This window comes from Lynx canadensis, chromosome C1 (assembly GCF_007474595.2).
Source record: "Lynx canadensis isolate LIC74 chromosome C1, mLynCan4.pri.v2, whole genome shotgun sequence".
Classification (NCBI taxonomy): Eukaryota; Metazoa; Chordata; class Mammalia; order Carnivora; family Felidae; genus Lynx; species Lynx canadensis.
Window position 1 is genome coordinate 78950481 of NC_044310.1, and position 24514 is coordinate 78974994.

At 38.9% G+C, this 24514-nt stretch overlaps 1 protein-coding gene across 3 annotated transcripts in view; it reads left to right on the forward strand.

The window, feature by feature from the left end:
• Nucleotides 1-3083: 3083 nt before the first annotated feature.
• The window catches only part of FNBP1L (formin binding protein 1 like), a 123950-nt gene continuing 102519 nt past the window's right edge, over nucleotides 3084-24514 (forward strand). For 2 of the 3 annotated variants that reach the window (XM_030326224.2, XM_030326226.2), the window contains exon 1: nucleotides 3084-3328. In XM_030326224.2, coding sequence (XP_030182084.1) covers nucleotides 3305-3328 — 24 coding nt within the window. In that variant the 5' untranslated portion in view covers nucleotides 3084-3304. The remainder of the gene's footprint in view (nucleotides 3329-24514) is intronic. The other variant, XM_030326227.1, reaches the window with a different exon arrangement.

The window sequence follows — 24514 nt, forward strand, 5'->3', positions numbered from 1 at the left end:
CTCACGGTGGGGCTTGAACTCACAGCCATGAGATCATGACCTGAGCCAAAGTTGGACCCTTAACTGACTGAGCCACCCAGGCACCCCTTGGAATAAACTTTTGCAAGAACTTAACTTTAAGACAAGAGATTGATGTATGGTTAGAGGTTGATGCATTTGGACTAGTAAATTACTCTATATTCCAGAATGCAGCAGTGAACAATTATCTTTCACAATCTAATTTAATAAGGGAATTCATGCAGGGAAATTTTGAAACTGGAAAGGGCATTAGCTATGTTTATAACTAAGAAACCATAAAAGGAACTTACATTTGAATTAATACAGATAAAAATACACAAAAGAAAATGTAACATTTCAATGGTTTATCATAGAGCAGAGTTCAAACATATGCTTGAAGAGAAAATGGATTCAATAAAAATTATTTTCCATAATTAATAAAAAGATAAAATGTAATAATTTTTAAAATTGCTAATGAGCCTGTGTAATTTGACCTCTGTCAAGTTTACTCAGTAGAGTGGCTGCATTGTAAAAATATGTGGAGAAAGCTAGAATATTGTTTTCTCAATTCCTTCTTATTGTTGATTACATTATACAATCTGTATTATGAAACAGAAGCTCTGTGGTAATGGGGTGCCAAGGTAGGTCAAATAGCAAAAAGGTATAAAATAACTGGTTTGACAGGATTTTGTATCCCTTAATGATGCAAAATATGATTTGGGCGTAGCATCTGAAGTAAAATAATAGTAGACTACTGTTATACTAAAGAGATTTTGCTTTCAAGATGCTAAAAGTTATGTTTTACCTTTTTTAGAGATAAAAATGATGTGTTTGAACTGCTAACAAAGCACGTTGTTATGGGTCCATAAGAATAAATCTTATATATATATGAATAATTAAACACCCAGTGGATTCTGATTAGGTCAAAAATCAACATTTTTATAAACTGCCATGCCAATAATATATATTTGTGTGTGTGATTATGTAAAACACCTCTGGATGTTCGTTAGCTGAAATGTGCCTGCATTATTTTAGAGATTCATTATAAAAAGGAATACTTTGGAAGCTGATTAATCTTTATTATTTTTATAACAAAATATAACAAAACATTTATTCTTTTGTTGTGATAGTTTTCACTTTTTAATCATTTCTGCTTAAAGACTGTTGAATAGTGAATTCTGAAATCATGATAAAATTTTGTAAGTTACAGTTACTTAAAAGAGATGATCAATTTAAGTTGGTTATATGAATTATGTTTAAATTTTATAGTAAGGTAGGATAGTGGAAATTTTCCCTGAATTATTGGCCAAAAATCTAAGTTTTTGAAGAGAAATGAATTGTTCTAAGTGTGGAGTTCTATTCAGAAACTTTGGGAGAAGAAAAATATTCAGGCAGGAGATAAGACTTTATGTTCATTTGGGGACTTGTGTAAACAGTATGGTTAAGGATGATCTTCAATGTTATTGGTAGATTATTTTACTTTTTAAAGGAAAAACATGCAATTTTGGCTTAAATTATGCTCCATATGTCTTAACTTTCATGAGAATACCTAGATACAGTAAACCTTAGTATTGGAATGGTTCTGAATAATGAGACAACCATTTAATATATTTTCTACTACTAATAAATCTTACTTGTAATTGCTAAATGCATTCATGATGTCTAGGGAGTTAGAGCCAGAGGGGAAATGGATAGCAGCATTAGGTGAGACAAGTAACAATGAAGGAATTCTATTTTAAATACAGGCAGTATAGACAAATATTGGAAAGAGAAAGTGTTCAATCAGTGCTTCACAGACTTTTCACTGCATGGCATACTTAAAATTGGCCATTGCAAGAGAGTATTTGTACGCTTAAAGCTGGATTCAGAGAAGGGAGGTAAGGATTCAGCAAGAATGGTGGCCTGTCAGGGAAGCACAGGTTATTTGCCTTTAAGTCCACGAGGCTTCACAGCTAGGCAGAGACAAGGATTGAAGCGGAAGAGACTGGGCCACCTGAGCAGGCAGTTCAAGGGGAGGAGTTTCAAATGTTGACACTCCGGTTGGGATAACTTAAGACACTCATCTGTCATATGACACTGAGGAGCACTGTACTAGTGACTGGATTGAAGTGTGTGTGTGTGTGTGTGTGTGTGTGTGTGTGTGTGTTTAGGAGACAAGCAATTAATACTAAAGCATATGTTAGCAGTTGCTAAGTGAATTTGATATCTAATGGTACCCACCAATCTGGATGACTGCAGTTAATGATTGTTCACAAAGGCCGGGAAGTAATCCCCAGAGGAAAGAGGAAATGGTGGACCTGCCTCTAAGATTCCCATATTCTGAGTGAGAGGTATCTGAAGTTCCAATAGGCTCTTTGCACTACCAAGGAGGAGCCTGGTTCCCGTCCAACCCCCACGGACAAGGCGCCCATTCCTCAGCTGGGTCTAGCTCGGTTCTCATTTCCTGCAGGTGATAACTCGGCTCATATTGGTCCATGTCGTTATCTCTTGTTATGGCAAGACATGAAAATGTATGCTGAAAGATCTGCCTCTTCTTATGATTTCCTGGCAGAAGTTATAAAATTAAAATGTTTTATTAAAAACAGAATCGGGGCACGTTGCATTCACATTTGACGTTCAACCTCTACACATTTCGATGATTCTCAAGATCACCTTTACCAATCAAGACTTAAAAAAAATAAGTAAAATACAAATCTCCGACTATGTAAACCTAAGGATTTTTAAAAGGTTTCTGTTAGGATTTCTCCCAGGTGGAGGAACGACAAGCAGGAAGGGAGGGCGACTGGAGTTGCCTCATCTAAGGGGTCTCAGGGGAGAGAAGGGAGGTGGGAGTGTTTCCCTTCTCTCCCTTTCCATCTTGGAGGCAGAGATGAGAGTGGCGGTGGGGGTGGTACTGTCCAAGCCCCAGGCGGCAGGTAGGAAGAAACCTATCGAGTGAGCCAGGCAGGTTGGAGACCTTTCTGCTAGGGTACTCTACCGGCAAAGGCCAGGCGAGCGCGGGTCCGCCGCGATCCCAGGGTGCATCGCGCCCCGCCCCCTCCCCTTTCCGCGTCCCGCCTCCCCTCGGCCCGGGCCCCCTCCCTGCCGGCTCCGGGAGGCGGGGACGCGGCGTCGGCGGCGGCGGCTTCTCCTGTCTAGTCTTTCTCACTCACTGGGGAGCCCGGCAGTCGCGGCACCTTCGGAGGCAGAGCCGTGGAGCCGCAAGCCCGTTGGGCAGCTAGTGGGAAGTCGGACAGACTAAGGGCAGAGCCGACAGACGGACGGAGAGCAGAGCAGCCAGACGGCTGGAGTCGCCTCAAGTTCCGCCATGAGCTGGGGCACGGAGCTGTGGGTGAGTCCGATAGAGGGGCTCCCCGCGCGGACGCCACAGCGCGCGAGGGGCGCGGGCTGGTCAGGCGCAACTGACCGTCGGCGGCCAGAGCTCTTCGGGCTTTCCTGCCCCAGGCGCTAGCGGATGGCGGGGGTCCCTCTCCTTTGTGTGCAGATCCCTGTTCCTCTCCGCCAGGGTTGAGGGGCTGCTGGTCTGCGCTCCCGCTTCTGCCGCCGCGGCGGAGCTGAAGGCAGCGCCTTGGACGGCTGAGGGAGCGGCCCGCGGACTCCCGCGTCCGCCGCCATCCTCACCCTTTCCCTGTCTCTCCTCCGCCTTCACTTTCCGACGCCTGGCTCTTTGCCGGGCTGCGCTCTTCTCTCTTTGTATCTCCTCGCCCGGAGGCGGGGGAGGGGGCCCATTGTCCCAAAGGGGCGCTGTTCTCTGACGGGGAGGGGGCCCGCTGCGGCCCCCAGCCGGGGCAAGGGTCCCCGGGGCGAGGGCGTCGCCGGGCCGGGACTGTGCGGGGAGCCTCGAGGCGCCGCCCACCGCCCTCGCCCCAGGTAGGGGGAGCCTGGCGGCTTTGTTCCGAGCCCGGCCTCCGGCCAGCCAGGCCCAGCCCACACGCCCATTTCCCTCTCCCAGTCTGTGTGCCCCGGACCCGCGCGTAGCTTCGGGGACTTGGGCTGGGCCATCCCCGGCTGCTACCTTGGGTTGGGAGGGTGGCTTTTGGATCTGAATTAAATTGATGGGTCGATGGGGAAGCCAATTTTGCCTAAAGGAGCGTAGGGCTTCCCGATTGCTTTACTTCCCTTTCCGCTGTTCTTTATTCTCACTCGTTCTCCCCCTTTTCTTTCTTTCCTCCTTGTCTTTCTTGGGCGCTAAAGGCTGCAGACAATGCCCAGTGACTGACCAAGGTGCGGGTGGGCTGTAATAGATCGGAGAATTCGCTCGCGACGTAGCTTCGGAAGGGTGGAGGTGTGGAGGGCAGTGATTTCTCAGGTGCAGCCGAGGGACCTGGGGCGTGGGGGCGCTGTCCTGAGAGCTGCCTGGCTTCAAGCCACTCCCCTTTTTATCCCACCTGTGCACATTTTTCGTGCCTTTTGTTAACGAGGATCTCGTGAAACCACTGCAGAGGGGCGGGAAGAACTTTTTTGTCTTTAAAGGAGCAGTTTGGCTGGGAATGAAGGTAGATCGGTTAATTGAAAGGCAAAATGCTTTCTTAGGTTATTTTTCACAGACTGGGAATCTTAGAACTGAAAGAGACTTTAGAGTTCATCTAGTTGGAACACTTAGCCAGCCCAGGAATCTCCTGCTACATTCAGGACAAGTGTTTGCCCAAATCTGTAAACACACCACCCAAAAGAAAATATCTCAGACGTTAATTTCTTAGATAGCATTGACTGTTCTAGCATTAAGAAGGATTATGTAGTAAATGAATTATGTAAAATTTAACCTTTCACGTTAGTTAGATTCTCAGGCGTTATTGGCCTTTTCCCTTTGATTTTGTATATTTTATAATTGACTGTAGTGCATTATCAATTAAAGTAGATGGGTGTAGTTTTATTTATATTTATAATTAGAAAATATTTTTATTTTTACGTAAATAATCCACGTTTCAGAGGAAACCAAAATGTACACAGACTTTTTTTAAAGTATACACTGGAAGAGTAGAGTAATAGTATTTAGATTTAACTCTTAGATTTAAAAAAGCACTTTATCATACTGTAGAAAAAGTTTTAAGGAGAAACCAAATATTTTAGTCAAGATTAAAATGTGATTAAAATTTTTTTATTTGTAATTTAAGAATATAATGCATTCAAAAGTGATTAGCAATCTCCCATTATGTCCTGTATTTTGATTATTTATTTTCAGCTTTTGAATAGTTTCTCAGTTTGGAAAGGTTAACTGTAGAAGAGATGGGAATTTCTGTTTAACTATAAAAATTATTTTGTATCCTTTTGGAAATTATGAAAAAAATTTTAAATTAAGTTTTCTCTTAAAATTTAATGCACTGTGTGTTAAACTTTTTAGTGGTTTTAGGATTTGAGGGAAACCTTTATAAGAAACCAAATGATATAGAATGAACTAGTATCATCTGGATGCTTAAACTCTAGATAAAGTAGAAGTTGGTGTAGAGGTCTATTGTTAGCACCCAGAAGAGACCTTAGAAAAATTTGACTGGACTTCCTGTTTTTACTGTTCTGTTTTGAATAAGGATATTGTGCTTCCAGTGGACTGTAACAAACACCTATACTGTGCTCTTGTCATTGAAGAATTTGAGGTTGGGGAAATTCTCTTGAAATTCTGAATTTAGAAACCAGTTCTATTATTTCATGTTTAAGATTACATTACTATCCCAAAGGTTTAATTATTGGGAGCATGTTGTTACCAAAAAATGATGAATGCAGTTATGCACTCAAACTTAAGTTTTTTTCTTCTATTCATTGGAGTTTCATTGCTATTTTAATGCTTAAGTCTTATGTTAAATTTGAGGATAAAGTAATAGAGAACCATTTTAACACTGACTCTGGGGGACAACTAAAAAATGATAGGCTAAGTGGGTGGCTAAGAGGGTTATGTCAGACTTTGTTGTTTGGTTGTGAGGGGATATGAATTAACTGGTAATAGATTTGAGCTGTGCTTCAAGGGATTCCACGTGTTCCAGAAGAGCATTTTAAGTAAGCATTGAATTTATGCTAGAGACTTAGTTTTGGGTTCTCTGTTCTTGGTAATATGAAGCAAAGAGATGACAGTATCTTCATTTCTTCAGGGTGCAACATAATTATAAGATAGCATCTTTTTAAAAAATTTTTAATTTTCATGAGCTGGAGAGAGCGTGAGTGGGGGAGAAGGGCAGAGGGAGGGAGGGGAGAGAGAGGAGAGGAGGGGAGGGGAGGGGAATGAAAGGAGAGGAGAATGAATCTCAAGTAGGCTCCATGCTCAGTGCAGAGCCAGACATGGGGCTTGATCCCACGACCCTGGGAACATGACCTGAGCTGAAATCAAGAGTCGGACACTCAACCAATTTAGCCACCCAGGTGGCCCAGTTATAAGATGGCATCTTAAGTGTTGTTTATTGTGTTGATTTTCTTATTATCACAGGAAGAATGGTTGGATCAAAAAGAATCCAAGTATGAATTCGTGACTTCACAAAGCACAGATTTTGTAATTATTAGCCCTTTTTAAAACTGAGAAAGTTAGAGATTGGACAAGTCCTGTGTTTAGTCAGTACATTTTATTTATTAGGAGATAACTCTTGTTTTTTTGAGGAGCAAATTTCAACAAAAAAGTCTGTGTATGGATTGAGTGTGTGCCTTAGTTTCCTTGGTCTGTGTGATTTTTGGCCCTTAGCTTTGAGAGTGTATAATTAAAAAAATTTTTTTTAACGTTTATTTTTGACAGAGAGAGAGACAGTGCATGAGTGGGGGAGGGGCAGAGAGAGAGGGGGACACAAGATCTGAAGCAGGCTTCAGGCTCTGAGCTGTCAGCACGGAGCCCGACGAGGGGATGGTACTCACCAGCTGTGAGATCATGACCTAAGCCACAGTCAGACACCCAACCAACTGAGCCACCCAGGCACCCCAAGAGTGTATAATTTAAAAACCATTGTTATTTTCATTAAATTATTAGCTAAGTGCTTTTCACAAAGCTCATGCTCTTTTTGGAAGAAATTGAAAAATTGGGGTTGGATGATAGATTCAGTGGATAACTCCCAATCTTAACCCTTAATGCTTCTTTATCTTTGTCCACATAGCATTTACATAGCATTTCTATTTTAATACCTACACTGCAAGTGTACTAGACTTTGAGTCCTGGAGTATAGAACTTGATTAATCTTTCTTTGTTTTCACTGACCGAAACAATGCCTATAGGCGATCATGCATGTTTTGCCTCATTGAATTAATAGTCTGTTATGCAGAGTATTGATTACTGATTAAAAAGTGCATCCTGGAGAAGTCTTTATGGTTCTGAAGGCCTTGGTAGGTGATGATGGTTTAAATGGTCTAGGTAATAGTTTAAGAATGTCTAAACAAATTGAATCCAAAATTAGGAAGTTAAGTTTTAGTGTTTGGGTAAAAAACTTTTATATTGGGGAAAAGCTGACCTAAAGGTATTTCTTCTGACTTTACCTGACTCATAGGTTTGTGATGTGACTGTAAAAATAGCTGATGAAATCTTAGGCCACAGTAATGGGTTTGTCTAGGACAAAGCAGTTTGGTCCCACTGTAGTTTTTAATGTTTAGAATGTATTTGTAATATTGAAGATTACTTCACATTTTTTAGAAAATCGGTGCACCTGTGTAGAGGAGATTGACAAAGAAAACAATTTATTAAAAAAAATTTTTTTTACATTTATGTATTTATTTTTGAGAGACAGAGTAAGACAGAGTGTGAGTCGAGGAGGGGCAGAGAGAGAAGGAGACACAGAATCTGAAGTAGGCTCCAGCACAGAGCCTGATGTGGGGCCTGTACCCATGAACTGTGAGATCATGACCTGAGCTGAAGTCAGACACTCAGCCAACTGAGCCATCCAGGCGCCCTCAAAGAAAACAATTTATTAATTAATTAATGTGAATGGTGTTGCTTTTTTTAAAGACCATGAAATTACTGTAGGAGTTTAGTTTAAAAAAAAATTATTGAGTGTCTATTATAGGGAAGCACTGTGAATGGTGAAATTTAGAAAGGTTTATAACATTGGCCCTGCTGTGAGGAAACTTAGAGCCATTTTTGAGGTGATACTCTTTCCTAACTCAAACACTCCTCTATGTTGGTATCACTGTCCAGAATGTCTTCTGTTGATCAGTTCCTCTTAAACCTCCTTTTCTCCAGAGTACACATTCTGGATAATCTCTTTCTTATGGATTACTACTTATACTTATTTCTTGTACATTCAAACCTTTGGGAAAATAGTCATGGTATAAATATTTAATTTTTTTTTTTTTTTTTTTTTTTTTTTTTTTTTTTTTTAAAGAGAGCACGATTGAGAAACAGGCAGAGGGAGAGAGAGGAGAGAGAATCCCAAGTAGGCTGCACCCTTAGTGCAGAGTCCAGTGCAGGGCTTGATCCCATAACCCTTGGGTCATGACCTGAGCTGAAATCAAGAGGGATGCTTAACCAACTGAGCTACCCAGGCACCCATAAATATTATTACATTGTATTCCCTCTTGTTGGTAGAATTTGTTGTGTTCACCATTGTCTTACAACTGTTGTTCTTAGTTTAAGGAGGCTGAGAGTTAATCAAGTCACCTATTTATGCCACCATTCTGTCCTAATAAGGTGGAAGCTGGAGAACTGCCTCTAACCAATCTCTCTCCTCTGCATTTGCTACTTAAATCACTCAGTTCCACTCCCCTTCCCTGCCTTTATTCTGGAACACTCACTCTCTTTCTCCTTCCCCCAATCTATAAATGTGGGTTTGGCTGAACCCTTAAAAACCTATTTTACCTACTTTTTCCTATGTATCGGCTCCTGTTTGCAGGCAGAAAATAGGACAAGAGAATAGTAATGAATGGTTTATAATTAGGGCACCTACAAGTGCTATTTTATTTATTAGTCTTCAGTCTTTAAACATTTTTAGCTCAATAGCAAAACAGAAAAATACTGTTTTGGGGAACATAGTCATACCTGCACTGTATTAAAAACTAGTGGGAAAAGATTATATACTAAGTTTTGTTTCATAGGAAGCAAAAACTGTTCCATGTATTAGTTTAGGCTATGTATATCAGACATACCAAAAAAGATCTGGCATGGGGTTTGGAATAAGGAAGGTTTTGCATATGGAGATTCCTGAGAAGTTCCTAGAGGGCAGAGATCATTGCCTAATCATTGTCTGATTCATTGCTCTATTCTCCCCTATCATCAGCACACTGCCTGGCATAGAGCCTGACACTACTAGGATCTTTAGTAAATGTTTGCTGGATTGACCTGAATGTAATGGCTAGGTTTGGCTTGAATTTGAATTCTAGGATGCCTGGAAGTAGTGATGCAGGGTAGATTGGGACCAGGCTGAGAGGTAGGTGTGTCTAAATGCTGGATTCAAATTCATGGAGTGAGTGAGAAAGAAGTTATTTATTAGCACTAATTAACTCAACCTTTAGACTATTTAAAAATCCACAGAAGGAAGTTTTAGTTTGTGTTAGTAGAAGGGATTATTTCTTCCTTCCGAAGCCTTTGGTGGCAGGAGGAGGAATCCCTCTGGGTTTTAGAAGATGAAAGTTTTTTGATTTTATCACCTCTTCAAGAATATTTGAAGGGTGTTCTTTTAACAATGTGTTATTGGTTCTGATATCAGTTGTATTTTTAAAATATATGTTTCTGTATTTTGTTTACACTGTTTTTCCATTACCCTAGATATATGAATTAATATTTTTACTTCTATATCAGTTTTGTTCCAGTGCTTTCTCTGAGGTTGAGTTTGATCATCCTCCCAGTGTGCTTGATTTATGCACTAAGTTTCTTAAATATCAAACATATTTTAGAATATTTTGAGATACCACCTTTAATTGATGGTAAATGATGCCTTAAAATTGCAAATTGTGTTTAAAAATAATCTTTTGATACAGTTAACTCTAATATTGTCACCTGCGCTTTTCAGCATTTTCCTTTTTTCCTATATTAAGTTGTATTCTGTGATTACTTTTACAGGGTTTTCATTCACTACTTCCTTAAAACCACCTCTTTCAAAGCGTAGATAGATGCTGTAAGGTGTTGTAAGATGCTCTCTGACTGCTTTTTGTAATGTGGGATTCAGCATTTAGAATTTGTACAGAGCCCAAGAGAAACAAATTTAGAATAAGAATAAAAGTTTTTGTAAAATGTCGCTATTGAATCCAAATTATTTATTAATATTTGGGACTTAGGAACAATTTTTCCTTAAGTTCTTGATAGAGGACTAATCCTCAGACTTTCACAATACCTCATGAAATAAGTGAAATATTAGTATTATGTATTTGTCATAATTAGAAGAAATATAAATGTTTAGTCAGATTTTCCCGTCATACCATTTTTTTGTTGTTTCTAGAGTGAGAGTCATATCTTTTGTTCCTGCTGTATCCCTGCTGTATACTTATTTTGTAGAAAAAGAATAGGCATAAAATAGGCACAGAACTATTTGTTGAACAAGGAAATCAATGAATTGCTGTAATTCTGTTATCAGTTAATGTGTTGAATACTAAGGGTATTTTGGCTTTTTTCCCCAGCATGTATATTTCTTATTTAACTTTAGCGATCCTTTGTTGGTTTTTTAAGTAGGCTCCACATCGTGAGGCTTGAACTCAATGATCTTGCGTCAGTGCTGTACCAACTGAGCTATCCAGGCACCCTTTTAGGGATCCTTTTTATAATCTTGAAATATATTTAATTGTGCCTTTCATATGAAATTTTTCTCTTTTAGGCCTGGAGTTCTCATTTCCTTGATTGTTTGAGTACAGATGATTATTTTCTTATAAGTTTATTTATTTATTTTAGAGAGAGAGAGAGTACATGTGAGCAGGAAGAGGGGTAGAGAGAGAGAATCCCAAGCTGGGGATTCTGACAGCGTAAGCCCAATGCATGGCTTGATCTTAGGAACTGTGAGATCATGATCTGAGCCAAAATCAAGGGTCGGATGCTTACCCAACCCACTGAGCCACTCAGGCACCCCCAAATGATTATTTTTGTGGTATATTTTATGATCCTTTGGATTTTAGAAATGACAACAGTGAACATTCTCTTTGGTGGTCATGTAAGAATAATGTAAATGTAAATTTTCTGAAACTTAATGAATTGGGAAAGCATAAAAGATTACTTTTTAGTGAGTAAAAATGTTAAGTTGATTCTGAGAGATTTTTGACATATTAGTGGTGTTTAGTTGAGATTCTTTTTCCATCGCAAATTATAAAAATCAAAATTATTGAAATAGCTATGGTAAGTAAATAGCTTTTTTTTTAAAAACTTTTTGGTTTATTTTATTTTATGTTATTTTATATTAGAGAGAGCGCGAGCAGGGGAGGCGCAGAGAGATGGAGACAGAATCTGAAGCAGGCTCCAGGCTCTGAGCTGCCAGCACAGAGCCTGACACAGGGGTTGAACTCAGAAGCAATGAGATCATGACCTAAGCCGAAGTTGGATGCTTAACCGGTTAGACTGAGCCACCCAGGTGCCCCGACACAAACTTTAACTTTTGAATCAATCTTCTAGACTTGGACCATGAACTAAATGAACATCTTTTACTGTTTGCCAAGGCAGAATATAATTAACATTTGTTAACTTTTTGAATCTGAAAATGCCCTTATTTCACCTTCATTTTTTAAAGTTTTATTAAGATATAGCATTTAGCCATTAAAGTGTACAAATCTTATGTGTTGAACATTAAGATTAAAAGAAAAATGAACATACTCCTGTAATTCTCACTAAGATCAAGATAGAGAAGTTTCCTTCATGCTGTTCCCAGTAAATATCCACCCCAAAGTAACCACAATTCTGACTTGTATTGCCATTGATTACTTTTGTAGATTTTTCAAAACTTCACATGAATAATATATACTCTTTTTTTGTCTGACTTCTTTCATTTAACATGTTGTATGTGAGAATCATTCTTTTATGGTTAGTTTGTGGTATTCCATGTTATGTATAGGGTTTGTATTTTCTTCTTCTATGTGCCTGGAGTCACTCCTAGTCTGAGACCACCTTAAACCAAATTCAGAGCTTGAAATTCCCTTGTGTAGGTGTCGGATTTTGATTTCTGTCCCCACATTTTGTGCTATGTTATCAAAACAAAGATCCTGATTTTTAGGATTAACAAACATCCTCAGGGTAAAAGTAGCTTATATGCTTTTATTTTTCCTTTTTGGTTTGAATTTTTCACTTGTGACTTTGTAGTTCCTTGTTATCTTGGCTTGTCTTTGATGCTTTATATTTTTGAAATATATTTTATCCATATTTTAAAGTTTTTATCCAGTGGAATAGTGAAAGTTGATCCGAAAAACCTAGCCTGCTACTACTAGAAACTGAAAGTTGTTACAATGAGTTTTTAATTTTTAAAAGGTATTTATGTATTTATTTTGAGAGAGAAAGAGGGAGATAGATGGGGGGGAGGGGGGACAGAGAGAGGGAGATAATCCACAGCAGCCTCCATGTCATCAGCACAGAACCTGATCTCATGATTGTGAGAATGACCTGACTTGAAATCAAGAGTTGGATGCTTAACTGACTGAACCACCCAGGTGCCCCAGAATTTTTAATTATTTTGCTATTGTATTTTTAATTTCCAAGAGCTGTTTTCTTCCTTCCTCCCTCCCTCCCTTCCAGCATGAGCAGGGGAGGGGCAGAGAGAGGGGGAGAGAGAGAATCCCAAGCAGGCTCACTCAGCAGAGTTTGAACTCACCAACTGTGAAATCATGACCTGAGCTGTAATCAAGAGTTGGATGCTTAACCAACTGAGCCACCCAGGCACCTTTGTTTGTTTTCTGTTTCTTCATAGCATCCTCTACTTAGGTTTTGGATTAATATCTTCTGTTAATTCTTTTTGTATACCAAAAATAGGTTTTTTTTGTTTGTTTCATTGTGTTTAGTTTTCTTATCTTGCATGATGTTTGTAGCCTCCAAGTTGCTTTTTTTCTCCGTTTTTGCTAGTTTTCATTCCTGTTTTTTATGTTCAAGACTTTCCTTAAATATTTTGTGATCCCAGGATCCTGGCAAGATGTCTGTCAATATTAGGGCATACTGAGCTGTGTGATATGCCCTACCTGTAAGGTTAGGGTTTAGGCTGTTTAAAGTTTTTGATCCCTGTAAGTGATTTTTGCTTAATAGTTCCCCCTAGGATTGTTCAGAGCTTCTGCCTCTTTTCCAATCCTATTGTGAAAGCTCAGGAGGTATACTGTAAGTCTTTCTTTTGAAGTCACAGTTATCATTGTTGCTTATGGTGCTGGGTCCTGCAACTTGATTTTTTTTTTTTTTAAACAAGTGCTGAAATAAATATTTGTCTTGTATAAGAAGATATTTGGAGATAGGCAATCACTGGCATGGGTTCATGAACTCAGCACTTTCAGGATCAGCATTTGTGGAAATGCTTTGGACTTTCTCTCAGAGTTGCAAGTTGTACCCCCAGCTATCAGACCTGTATGTAAGTCCAAAAAAAAAAAAAAAAAAAAAAAAAGGAAAGTAAGAGAAAGAGAACAACATCAGATAAATCTGCCTCTTTTTCAGGAAGGCAAAAGCTTTCCCAGAGTTTCTACAACAAACTTCCCCTTAGGTTTCACTGTTCAAAGCTGGACAAATTGCCACCTGAACAAAATTAGGGTTCTATTAGAAAGGAAGAAGGGGAGTAGTTTTAAGGTACCCCAAAATACAGAATTTATGGTGTCTGTCTCGAAGGAACTAATGATCACTTTGTAGAAGCAAAACACATGTGTGTACAAATATGTATTTATGGATATTTGAATAATAGCAAAGGGGCTAAGAAAAGGTAGTGATATTAGTGATGAAGCAGACACATATTTTTAAAAGTTTATTTGTTTTGAAAGAGAGTGTGTGAGCAAGGGAAGGGCAGAGAGAGAGAACCCCAAGCAGCAGAGCCCAACATGGGGCTTGATCTCATGAACTATGAGATCATGACCTGAGCCAAAATCAAGAGTGGGATGCTTAACCAACTGAGCCCCCCAGGCGCCCCAAAGCAGATATTTTAGAGTTAAGGTCTTTAGGAGTCCAGCATGGCCCACCATAATTTTAAGAGGCTTGGTGATGAGGGGCTTATGTGTCTTACCTGGGGTTCGTGGGCTGCCTTTTGCTTGCTATACTATGCCGTGGTGACATCACCTGCCAGAATAGATGGGTGTTTTGCATAAATGGTTAGAATTGATGGTGAGGGCTTGTTGAAGTTGACCTAACCTCAGACTGAGTGAAGGCACTGCAGGGACTGAAGAAAGGACACTGAAATAGAAGTCCAGAAGTTTTTTTTGTGAGGAGAAAGTTTTCGTGGATGTTGGAAACAATAAAAATCTCCTTTAATGGCGCAGGTCTCTTAGTCACCTAGATATACTACCAGGCTATAAAATCGACTCCAGGAAGTAAGAGGCCATCAGCCTAGAGTTACTGGCAGTTTTTTTTTTTTCTTTCTTTAAATTGATACATTAGTATGGTACATTTGTTAAAATTAACCAGAATTGATACATTATTGTTAACTAAAATCCATAGTTGATTCAGATTTCCTTAGTTTTTACCTAATGTCTTCTGTCCACATTACATTTAGTTGTCATGTCTCTTTAGGCACTTTTTTTTTTTTTTTTTTTTGGTAAGTGCTTATTTTAGAGTGGGGGGCAGGGGCAGAGAGAAAGGGGGGACAGAGGATCCAAAGTGGACTCTGCGCTGACAGCAGCGTGCTTGATGCAGGGCTCGAAATCATGAACTGTGAGATCATGAACTGAGCCAAAGTGAGATGCTCAACCGACTGAACTACCCGGGCGCCCCTCTCTTTACACACTTCTTATCTGCCATTTTTTCAGACTTTCCTTGTTTTTGATGATCTTGTGAATTTAGAGGAGTATTAGGTATATTGTAGGATGCCCCTCTATTGGAATTTGTTTGATTAAAAAAATTTTTTTTTAAATGTTTTATTTATTTTTGAGAGAGAGAGAGAAACAGTGTGTGCAAGTGGGGGAGGGGCAGGGAGAGAGGGAGACAAAGAATCCAAAGCAGGCTCCAGGCTCTGAGCTGTCAGCACAGAGCCTGACGCTGGGCTGGAACTCATGAACCGTGAGATCATGACCTGAGTCAAAGTTGGATGCTTGACTGACTGAGCTACTAAGACATCCCTGATGTTTTTATTGTGATCAGACTGAGGTTGTGGGTTTTGGGAAGGATGAGCATGTGCCATTTTCATCACATCATTTCAGAGGTACAGATTATCAGGATTTATTGTTGGTACTCATTTTGGTCACTTGGCTGAAGTAGTGTTTATCGGATTTCTCCACCGTAAAGTTATTTTTTCTTCTGTTTCCATACTGTATTCTATGGAAGGAAGTCACTATAGGCATCCTACACTTAAAGGGAAAGGAGTTATGCTCCCTTTTTTTAGGGTTGGAGTATCTACATAATTTATTTGGAATTATTCTGCACAGGAAATTTATCTCTTCTCCCTTATTTGTTTATATTAGTAAGGATATAATCCAATACTTCTTCATTTATTTTGTTGCTCAGATTGTTCCAGCTTTGGCCGTTGAGAACACTTTTAGGTGGCTGCTGTGCCCCTGTACATATCTCCATTAGTAAGGATTTTTTTTAAAAGAACTTGTTTACTTCCTTGTACTATAAGATGGTACAGGCTCATCTTGCCTGTTTTCTGTCCCAGTCCTAGAATCAGCCATTTCTCCAAACAGCTCTGGTTCCTTTCATTGGAGAATGGGGTTAGAGACCAAGATATAGGTGCTAGATGTGCTTACTACTGCAGTTTTATTCTTTCAGTTTCTCTCAGCTGATAAAACAGATGTATGTGTATATACTAAGCTGTGTACATGCACTGTATCTATAAATATTTCTATATGTAACCACCTGTATCTATATTAAATATTTAATGTCTTCAACTCGAATCCATTTGCACATTATCCTTCTAGCCTCTTCTCCTTGCTTACCTGTAAATTCCTATCTGGGACAAGTCCCTTTGGCTGCTGTTCCTTTTCAGTATGTATGTAGTGTAGCAATATCAGAGTTATTAATCTGTAGCCCTCTGGGGAACAACTTTATCAGCTAGAGTAGAGTTCTTACGTGCAGTTCCTTTTCCCTCTAGTTCTACAGACTCTTGCATTTTCCAAGTTAGGTCAGCACCATTTATTCCCCCATCCCCTTCAGTGAGCTTGTTTCATACATTTAACTACAGTTAGATTTTCTCTTTTTTTCTTTTTTTTTTACAGTTAGGTTTTCTTATCTCAGTCTGTATTCTTTCTTGGGATCCTTTGATTTTCTTCATGATTTTTTAAAAAAATTGTATAGACTAAGGATTGTTCTTGTGCTGTAGAGTTCTACAGGTTTTGACAAGTGTGTAGTGTTATATATCCACCATTCCAAGATCATAAAGAATAGTTTCACTTCTTAAAAATCCCCTGTGGCCTATCTCACACCCATTGGGATAGCTGCTATCAAAACAACAGAAAAAAACAAGTGTTGGTGAGGATGTGAAGAAATTAGAACCCTGTGTGCTGTTGGTGGGAATGTAAAATAGTGCAGCTACTATGAAAACCAGTATGGTGGTTCCAAAAACTTAATCACGGAATTACCATATAATCCTGCAATTCCATTTCTGGGTATTTACCAAAAGAATTGAAAGCAGGTTTTGTTTTGTTTTCCTTTTTTAAAGTAAGCTCTACATCCAAAGTGGGGCTTGAACTCGCAACCCTGAGATCACAAGTCACATGCGTTATTGACTGAGCCAGCCAGGTGGTCTGAAAGCAGGGTTTTGAGAGATATATATGTCTATGTTGATAGCATTATTCACAGTAGCTGAAGGATAGAAGCAATTTAGGTATTGGTCAACAGATAAATGGATAAGCAAAATGGTATGTGGATACAGTGGAATGTTATTAAGCCTTAAAAAAGAAGGAAATGCTCATCTACGCTACAAAAATGGATGAACCATGAGGACATTATATTAAATGAACTAAGCCACAAAAGGACAAATACTGTGTAATTGCAGTGCATGAGGTACCTAGAATAGCCATAGAGACAGAACATGGAATGATTGCTCAGGGCAGAGGGGAGGAGGGAATGAATAGTTATTGTTTAATGGGTGTAGTTTTAGTTTAGAAGATGAGAAGAGTTCTGGTAGATGGTGGTTGTGGTTGTACAACAATATGAATGGAATTAAAAACACTGAATTGTACACCTAAAAATGATTAAGATGGTAAATACTGTCTTATGTATATTTTTATTCCCCTCCACCAAAAAAAAAAAAAAAACAAACCCCAAAAAACCCAGAAAACAACAAACCCCTGTGCTCTGTTGATCTTCCCCTGTCCAACTACTGATTTTTTTTCTTTTTAAATAGCAGTTTTAGATTCACAGCCAAATTGAGCACAAGGTAGAGATTTCCTGTATGTCTCCTGCCCCCAGGTATGCGTAGCGACCTTATTAGCATCTTCCACCAGAGTGGCAAATTTGCTACAGTTGATGGACCCACACTGACAGATCATTATTACCCAAATTCATAGTTTACATTAGAGATCACTCTTGACACTGTACATTCTATGGATTTAGGCAAATGTATAATGACACAGCCACCCTTCAAATATACAGAGTAGTTTCACTGTCTAAAAAATCCTTTGTGCTCCACGTATTCATCTTTTCCTCTTTTCTAACCCTTGACTACTGATTTTTCTTCTGACTTTTCATTACCCTTAAAGGAAAGCCAGTACCCATTAGAAGTAACTATTTCTCTCTCTCACCCAAACTTAGCTTTAGGAAACCACTAATCTTGCTTTTTCTAAGCATTTGCTTGTTGGACATTTCACATAGATGGGACCCTACAATATGTGGTGATATGTAACTGGAACTTACTTTTTTTTTTGTAATAGTATTTATTTATTTTTAAGGTTTGTTTATTTACTTTGAGAGAGAGAGAGAGAGAGAGCCTGAGCACAAGCAGGGAATGGGCAGAGAGGGAGGGAAGGAGAATCCCAAGTAGGCTCTGCACTGTCAGATCATGACCTGAGCAGAAATCCAGAATTGGACACTTAACCAACTAAGCTACCCAGGCACCCCTGTAACTGGAACTTTTCAATAAACATAATGTTTCCAAGACTTATCTGTGTTACAGCATATATCAGTAAAATTCACTTTTTTCATTACTAAATAATATTCCCCTGTATGCATATACTACATGTTATTAACCTGTTCATCAGTTTATGGACATTTGGGTTGTTTCTGCTTTTGGCTATTGTGAATAATGCTGCAATGAACATCTGTGGATAACTGTGTGGATGTATGTTTTTATTTCTCTTGGGCATATACTTAGTGGAATTGCTGGGTCATATGGTATCTCTGTGTTTAACTGTTTGAAGAACTCCCAAAATGTTTTGCATTTGCACTAGCAATATAGGAGGGCTCTGATTTCTTCACATCCTTGCCAAAACTTGGTATCATCTGACTTTTTTTTTTTTTTTTTAACATGTATTTATTATTTTGAGACAGAGAATCCCAAGCAGAGATGTGCTGTTAGCGTGGAGCCCCACTTGGGGCTTGATCCAATGAACCATGGAATCATGAGCTGAGATCAAGAGTCGGATGCTTAATGGACAATTACAGCCATCTTAGTGGTTATAAAGTGATATCTCATAGTGGTTTTGATTTGCATTTACCTTGTGACAAATAGTGTTGAGCATCTTTTCATGTGCATTTATATATCTTCTTTGGAGAAATGTCTTTTAGCCTCAGTTAACTTTTATTTATTTTTATAAGTTTTTTTAAGTTTGTTTATTTTTTTGAGAGAGAAGCATGCATGGGGGAGGGGGAGAGAGAGAATCAGGAGCAGGTTCAGCAGTGTCAGTGTGGAACCCTATGTGGGGCTTGAACTCACCAATTGTGAGATCATGACCTGAGCCAAGGTCAGGTGCCTAACCGACTGAGCCACCCAGAAGCCCTATCTAGATGAGGTCCCAGAGATACTTAAAAATAATGAAAACTTCTGTATAATTCATATGTGACCTTTTGAAGTTCGAATTTTATTGCAGAATTTAGTTAATGCCTGGAACTAAGATAATTTGGCTGTTCTTCAGATCTGTTCTAAGAATAATAATGGCAATATTTTGTAGTGATGCAAGATTACAAATGCTGCAGTGGTATTTACTCATTTTATTGTAGACAGAAAGTTAACTGAAGTCACATTTTTGTTTTCCTTTTCGTAGTTTTACTATATTATCTAGGTCAAGAATCTAGCCCCCTCCCCCTTTTCCTGTATCTTTAATTTTCTTGGTTAGGTAAAATGTTGATCCATTTCTACATTCAACTCCTGTTAGTCCAGAGGTTATTGTTTTTTTTTTTTGTGGCTTTTATACCCTTTACTTGAACAACAGCAGCTTCTTTCTTATTTCACTCAGCTGTTGATTATTTGGTCAGTTTGGCCTGGAGATTCTGATTCATTAAGTTGTGGTGGTGTTGAGTGGTCAGCCATCTGGAGTTTTATAAAACTTTGCTGGTGATTGTGGTTCTTACCCCTGGCTGAGAAACATTGCTGTTAATTAGCAGACCTTTAAACTGGGTGATCATTAGAATCATCTTGGGAATTTAAAGGCAGTAACAACAAAACAAACCTCCCAAGCCCTATTCTGACCTCCTTAATCAGAATCTGTAGGAATGAGGCCCAGGAGTTTGTATTTTAGAAACATCTGGATGATTCTGATAATACCAAAGTTTGAGAACATTGCTTTACAAGCTCTAAAATCAACTTATATTAAACCAGGGCATTTGGAGAACTTTTTGTATTTGAACTGTATCATAACTTCCTTTTCACTCCCATTTAATTGCTTTTAGGAATACTAGGAATAATTGATTATTGAATGGTTACTATGTTGAGGCAGTGTATCTTCTTGGGGTCAGGTTAAGTGTGTTATTCAAAACTACATCACAGTAAGTGTCAGAACTAGGATATGAATTCAGGTCTCTTTCTACATTCAGAGACTTCAGTTTTTACCATGAATATTATACTACTTTTATTACTTTTGTTGAGAAGCCAGTCATCAGTGTATGTGTAAAGAGATTATTTTTTGAAGGTCCTACCAGTTCGCCAGTTTATCATAAGGACTTTGTTTAGAATATTGCCTACTGCATTACTGTGTGTTCTTTATGAGACTCGTGGAAGAAATTTCTCTTAGGCTTTTTATTCTATAGAAAGTGTTTCCATAGAGGAGGGCACCTTTTGGGATGAGCACTGGGTGTTGTATGGAAACCAATTTGACAATAAATTTCATATATTGAAAAAAAAAAGTGTTTCCTGTGACATTTCTCATTTTGAATTTGCTGCTAGAAAACTTACAGTCAGATTTCTGGCTCACTGATAACAAATGTATGGATTTTTTTTTTTTTGTCTGCATTTTGTTTACAAACTGTCTTTATCATTTTAAATGTCTCCTTGATCATTTTTGTCATCTTTTTTTTTTTTTTAAGTTTATTTATTTTGAGAGATAACAAGCAGGGGAGGAACAGAGAGAAAGAGGGAGAGAGAGAGAATCCCAAGCAGGCTCCGCACTGTCAGAGCAGAACCTGATGTGGGGCTTGAACTCATGAACCCATGAGATCATGACCTGAGCTGAAAATGAGTCAGCCACTTAACAGACTGAGCCGCCCAGACGCCCCCATTTTCTTATCTTTTTGAAAATTATTTTATTTTGCTGTGTTACCTTTATAAGTCATTTTAAAGGAAAGTGTTTAACAAGTGATTTTGAGCCATTTTATATAATTTTGGCTAAATGTCTTTTTGAAAGAGTTGACTTTGGGGAAGGGAGGAACTTCGGATTTGGAATGTGTGTGCCAGGCACAGTGGTAAATGGTTGTTTATTTTCATGCGAACTATTTTGGTCTTTTCAGTACCACAACTTAGTTTAATTAAGTGGTGGTATTCCCATTCTATGGAAGATGAAACTAATGAGAAAGATTAACTTTTGTCACCAAAGCTAAACTTGAACCCAGTTTTGTGTGACTCCAAAACCTTTATTATTTTTTTAAGTGCCTCTAATGGATCTAATTTACGTAACCATTTCTGAATGCTTTCTTAGGGTTATTCATATAATCAACACACATTTGTGGATAACTTTATAGGAAGCACTGTGTCTAACACTGCCTTGTAGAGATTGCCACACTGATTAGAATGTTTTATCCTCAACTTAGCATGTCTTTGAATGGACATTAGATTAGTTAGGGCCCTGGTAGGAAATAGCACAAAAGTTAAATGAGTAGAGTTTAATAAAGATATTGTTCATAAAGATGTGGGCATATGGTCAACTGAACCAAGGTGGATGGTGAAGTACCCTGGAGCTAGTAACAGTTGGGAGCTTTTATTACTTAGGTTGGTCTTAATGGGCAAGGAGAGGGAATAGTTCACTAGACCCCTAATCAGGAGCTTTAAGATAGGGCTGCCTGATAGCATCTGACCTTTAGCACAGGAACAAAGGAGGTTTACTGTTAATTGGTAGGGAGAGAGCTGCAGGAATAAAAACCTTGGCCTCACTTTCATCTTTTTTGTGCCTTCCATTGACTGAACACAAGTTAAGCCCAAGTTAAAGAGCAAGGGAGCCCACTCACTGATGTAGTCTACTGGGTCCAGAGAAGTATTAAAGGTAGACAGTGATTCTGGGAGGGGAAACAGCACAGTCATGGTCTTTGTTCTAAAGGAGCTCATCCTGCTGGGAAGATATATATTCAGCAAATTATTATAAGTGTGATTATAAGTGATGAATTATTATAAGTGTGATTATAAGTGATGGGTGCTAAATACAAGGTGCTGTGGAAATGCATCACATCATAGATGTACCTAGTCTGAAGGGTCTGAGAAGGCTTCTCTGTGGGAGGTTCTTACACATCCTGTTTCTCTGAAAACAAAACAAGATCGGGGTCCCTGGGTGGCTCAGTTGATTAAGCATCCAACATCAGCTCGGGTCATGATCTCACCATTCCTGAGTTCAAGTCCTGCCTTGGAGCCTGGTGCCTGCTTGGGATTCAGTGTCTCCTGCTTTCTCTACCCCTCTCCTGCTCGTGCTCTGTCCATGTCTATCTCAAAAATAAATACACATTAAAATTTAAAACAGATTTCTGGTCTCCTCTAGAGCTTCTGATGTACTAGGTATGGGGTGGTGTTGGGGAATGTTTTTAAAAAATCTTATCTTGGTGATTCTGTCAGTCATTTATTAAAGTTACTGAGAGGCCACTATGCCTGAGGCTTACAGGTTGAGGGGGAGGGTGGTGTGAGATGAAGCTAGAAAGGTGATTGGTAGAGTCTTGTAGATCATTCTTTTTTTTTTTTTTTTAAACATTTATTCATTTTTGAGAGACAGAGACAGAGCGTGAGTGAGGGAGGAACAGAGAGAGGGAGACACAGAATCCGAGGCAGGCTCCAGGCTCTGAGCTGTCAGCACAGAGCCCAGCGCTGGGCCCAAACCCACGGACCATGAGATCATGACCTGAGCCGAAGTCGGACACTTAACCGACTGAGCCACCCAGGTGCCCCATCTTGTAGATCATTCTTAAAGATTTTGGACCTTGTTCTAAGGTAGTAGGTAGATATTGGGAATTTTTTTCCAAGCTACCTTGTGTGCTTTCTCCTTCTCTATATATTTTAATGTTTATTTTGAGAGAGAGAACATGTGTGCATGGGGAGGGGCAGAGAGAGGGTGAGAAAGGTTCCCAAGTGGCTTGCTGTGTCAGTGCAGAGCCTGACACTGGGCTCAGTTTCTGAGGTCGAGATCATGATCTGAGCGGAAATTAAGAGTCAGATGCTTACCTGACTGAGCCACCCAGGTGCCGCTACCTTATGTACTCTATATCTAGCTTCTTCTGCCTCTCTCCACAGCTTCTAATTCCCATGTCTGGCTTCATTTCTTTGATGTCATTCTCTGAACTTCCAATTCCTCAGTAGAAAATAGTTATCAAGGAGACTGGAGAAATAAAGAATTAGTGACAACTGTAACACTGTGTCTCCTCTGAGCCCTAGGATAGTAACTGCCTTCTAAAGTTCGGCAGTTTCCTTGGAGGACTAGAGTCAAGGCCATTTTGTGTTTTGTCAAGTGAACAGAATCTGAAATGACCTCTCCCTATCTTAAATATTTCTTGGTATCTAGAATCATGATAAACATAAAAGCAAAAAACTGTAAGATGTAGGGAATTATATAGAGTTACAGTTTGAAATGAAAGAAGTAAAACATTACTTTTGGAAACCCTAAAGATTTGAGATTCTCATTCTGGAAAAAATTTCATTATTTAAAAGACAGTATTTTGTGTATTAAAGAGACATTCTGAGCCATCATTGCATTTGAAGAAATATTTTACATATGTTACAAATACTAGATAAATAAGGAGGAGGCATAAAAGTCCATCAGTATCATTTCTAAAGTATAAAACCTGCTATACATAAGAAATGTGGTGCCTAAGAATACCTGTAATTCTGTTTAGTAAAAGGAAACAAAGGAATATAGCTTGCTGTTAACTTTATAGAGTTGTGAAATATAATTGCTAAATCAAAAATTCTGACTGGTAGTTGTATATATTAAAGTGACTTCTCCATGTTAATCTGTTCCTTGCTACCCAGTGAATTCTATTTTTTGTGGTATTATTTTCATTTTCTTGAGTTTTGTAAGTATTGTAGATACTAGATCTGCAGGTAGTAACACTCTGCCTTCTCTTTTTGCAATGTTTATACCTCTAATTTCTTTAATTTTAATAGTATTTTATTAGTGCATTAAAATATCACAGGACATATCAGATCAAACACCAACATCTAAATACTAATGCACAAATAGTATGAAATTTGTTTTTGTTTATGTAAAGGATTTATTAAGCTCTTAGTAGACTATAAGTTCTTTTTTTTTTTTTTAATTTTTTTTCAACGTTTTTTATTTATTTTTGGGACAGAGAGAGACAGAGCATGAATGGGGGAGGGGCCGAGAGAGAGAGAGAGACACAGAATCGGAAACAGGCTCCAGGCTCCGAGCCATCAGCCCAGAGCCTGACGCGGGGCTCGAACCCACGGACCGCGAGATCGTGACCTGGCTGAAGTCGGACGCTTAACCGACTGCGCCACCCAGGCGCCCCAATCAGTTCTTTTTTTTAAAAAATATTTTTAACGTTTATTTTTGAGAGACAGAGCATGAGTGGGGGAGGGGCAGATAGAAGGAGACACAGAATCCAAAGCAGGCTCCAGGCTCTGAGCTGTCAGCACAGAGCCCCACGCATGGCTTGAATTCATGAACCGTGACATCATGACCTGAGCCGAAGTCAGATGCTTAACCAACTGAGCCACCCAGGTGCCCCAGTAGGCTATAAGTTCTAAGTGCAGGATTTACTTTTAATTTTTGTGTCTCCCATCTAGCGATTTATTGGGTCTTAAACCCTGAGCCTTTTCACTTTTGTAAAATAGGAGTATTGATACTTAACATCAGGTGAGATTAAATGAGATGCTATATAAAGCGCTCAACACAACATCTGGAACAACTGGCAGTTTTATTTATTCATTTCAACAAATGATTGAGAGTTGAA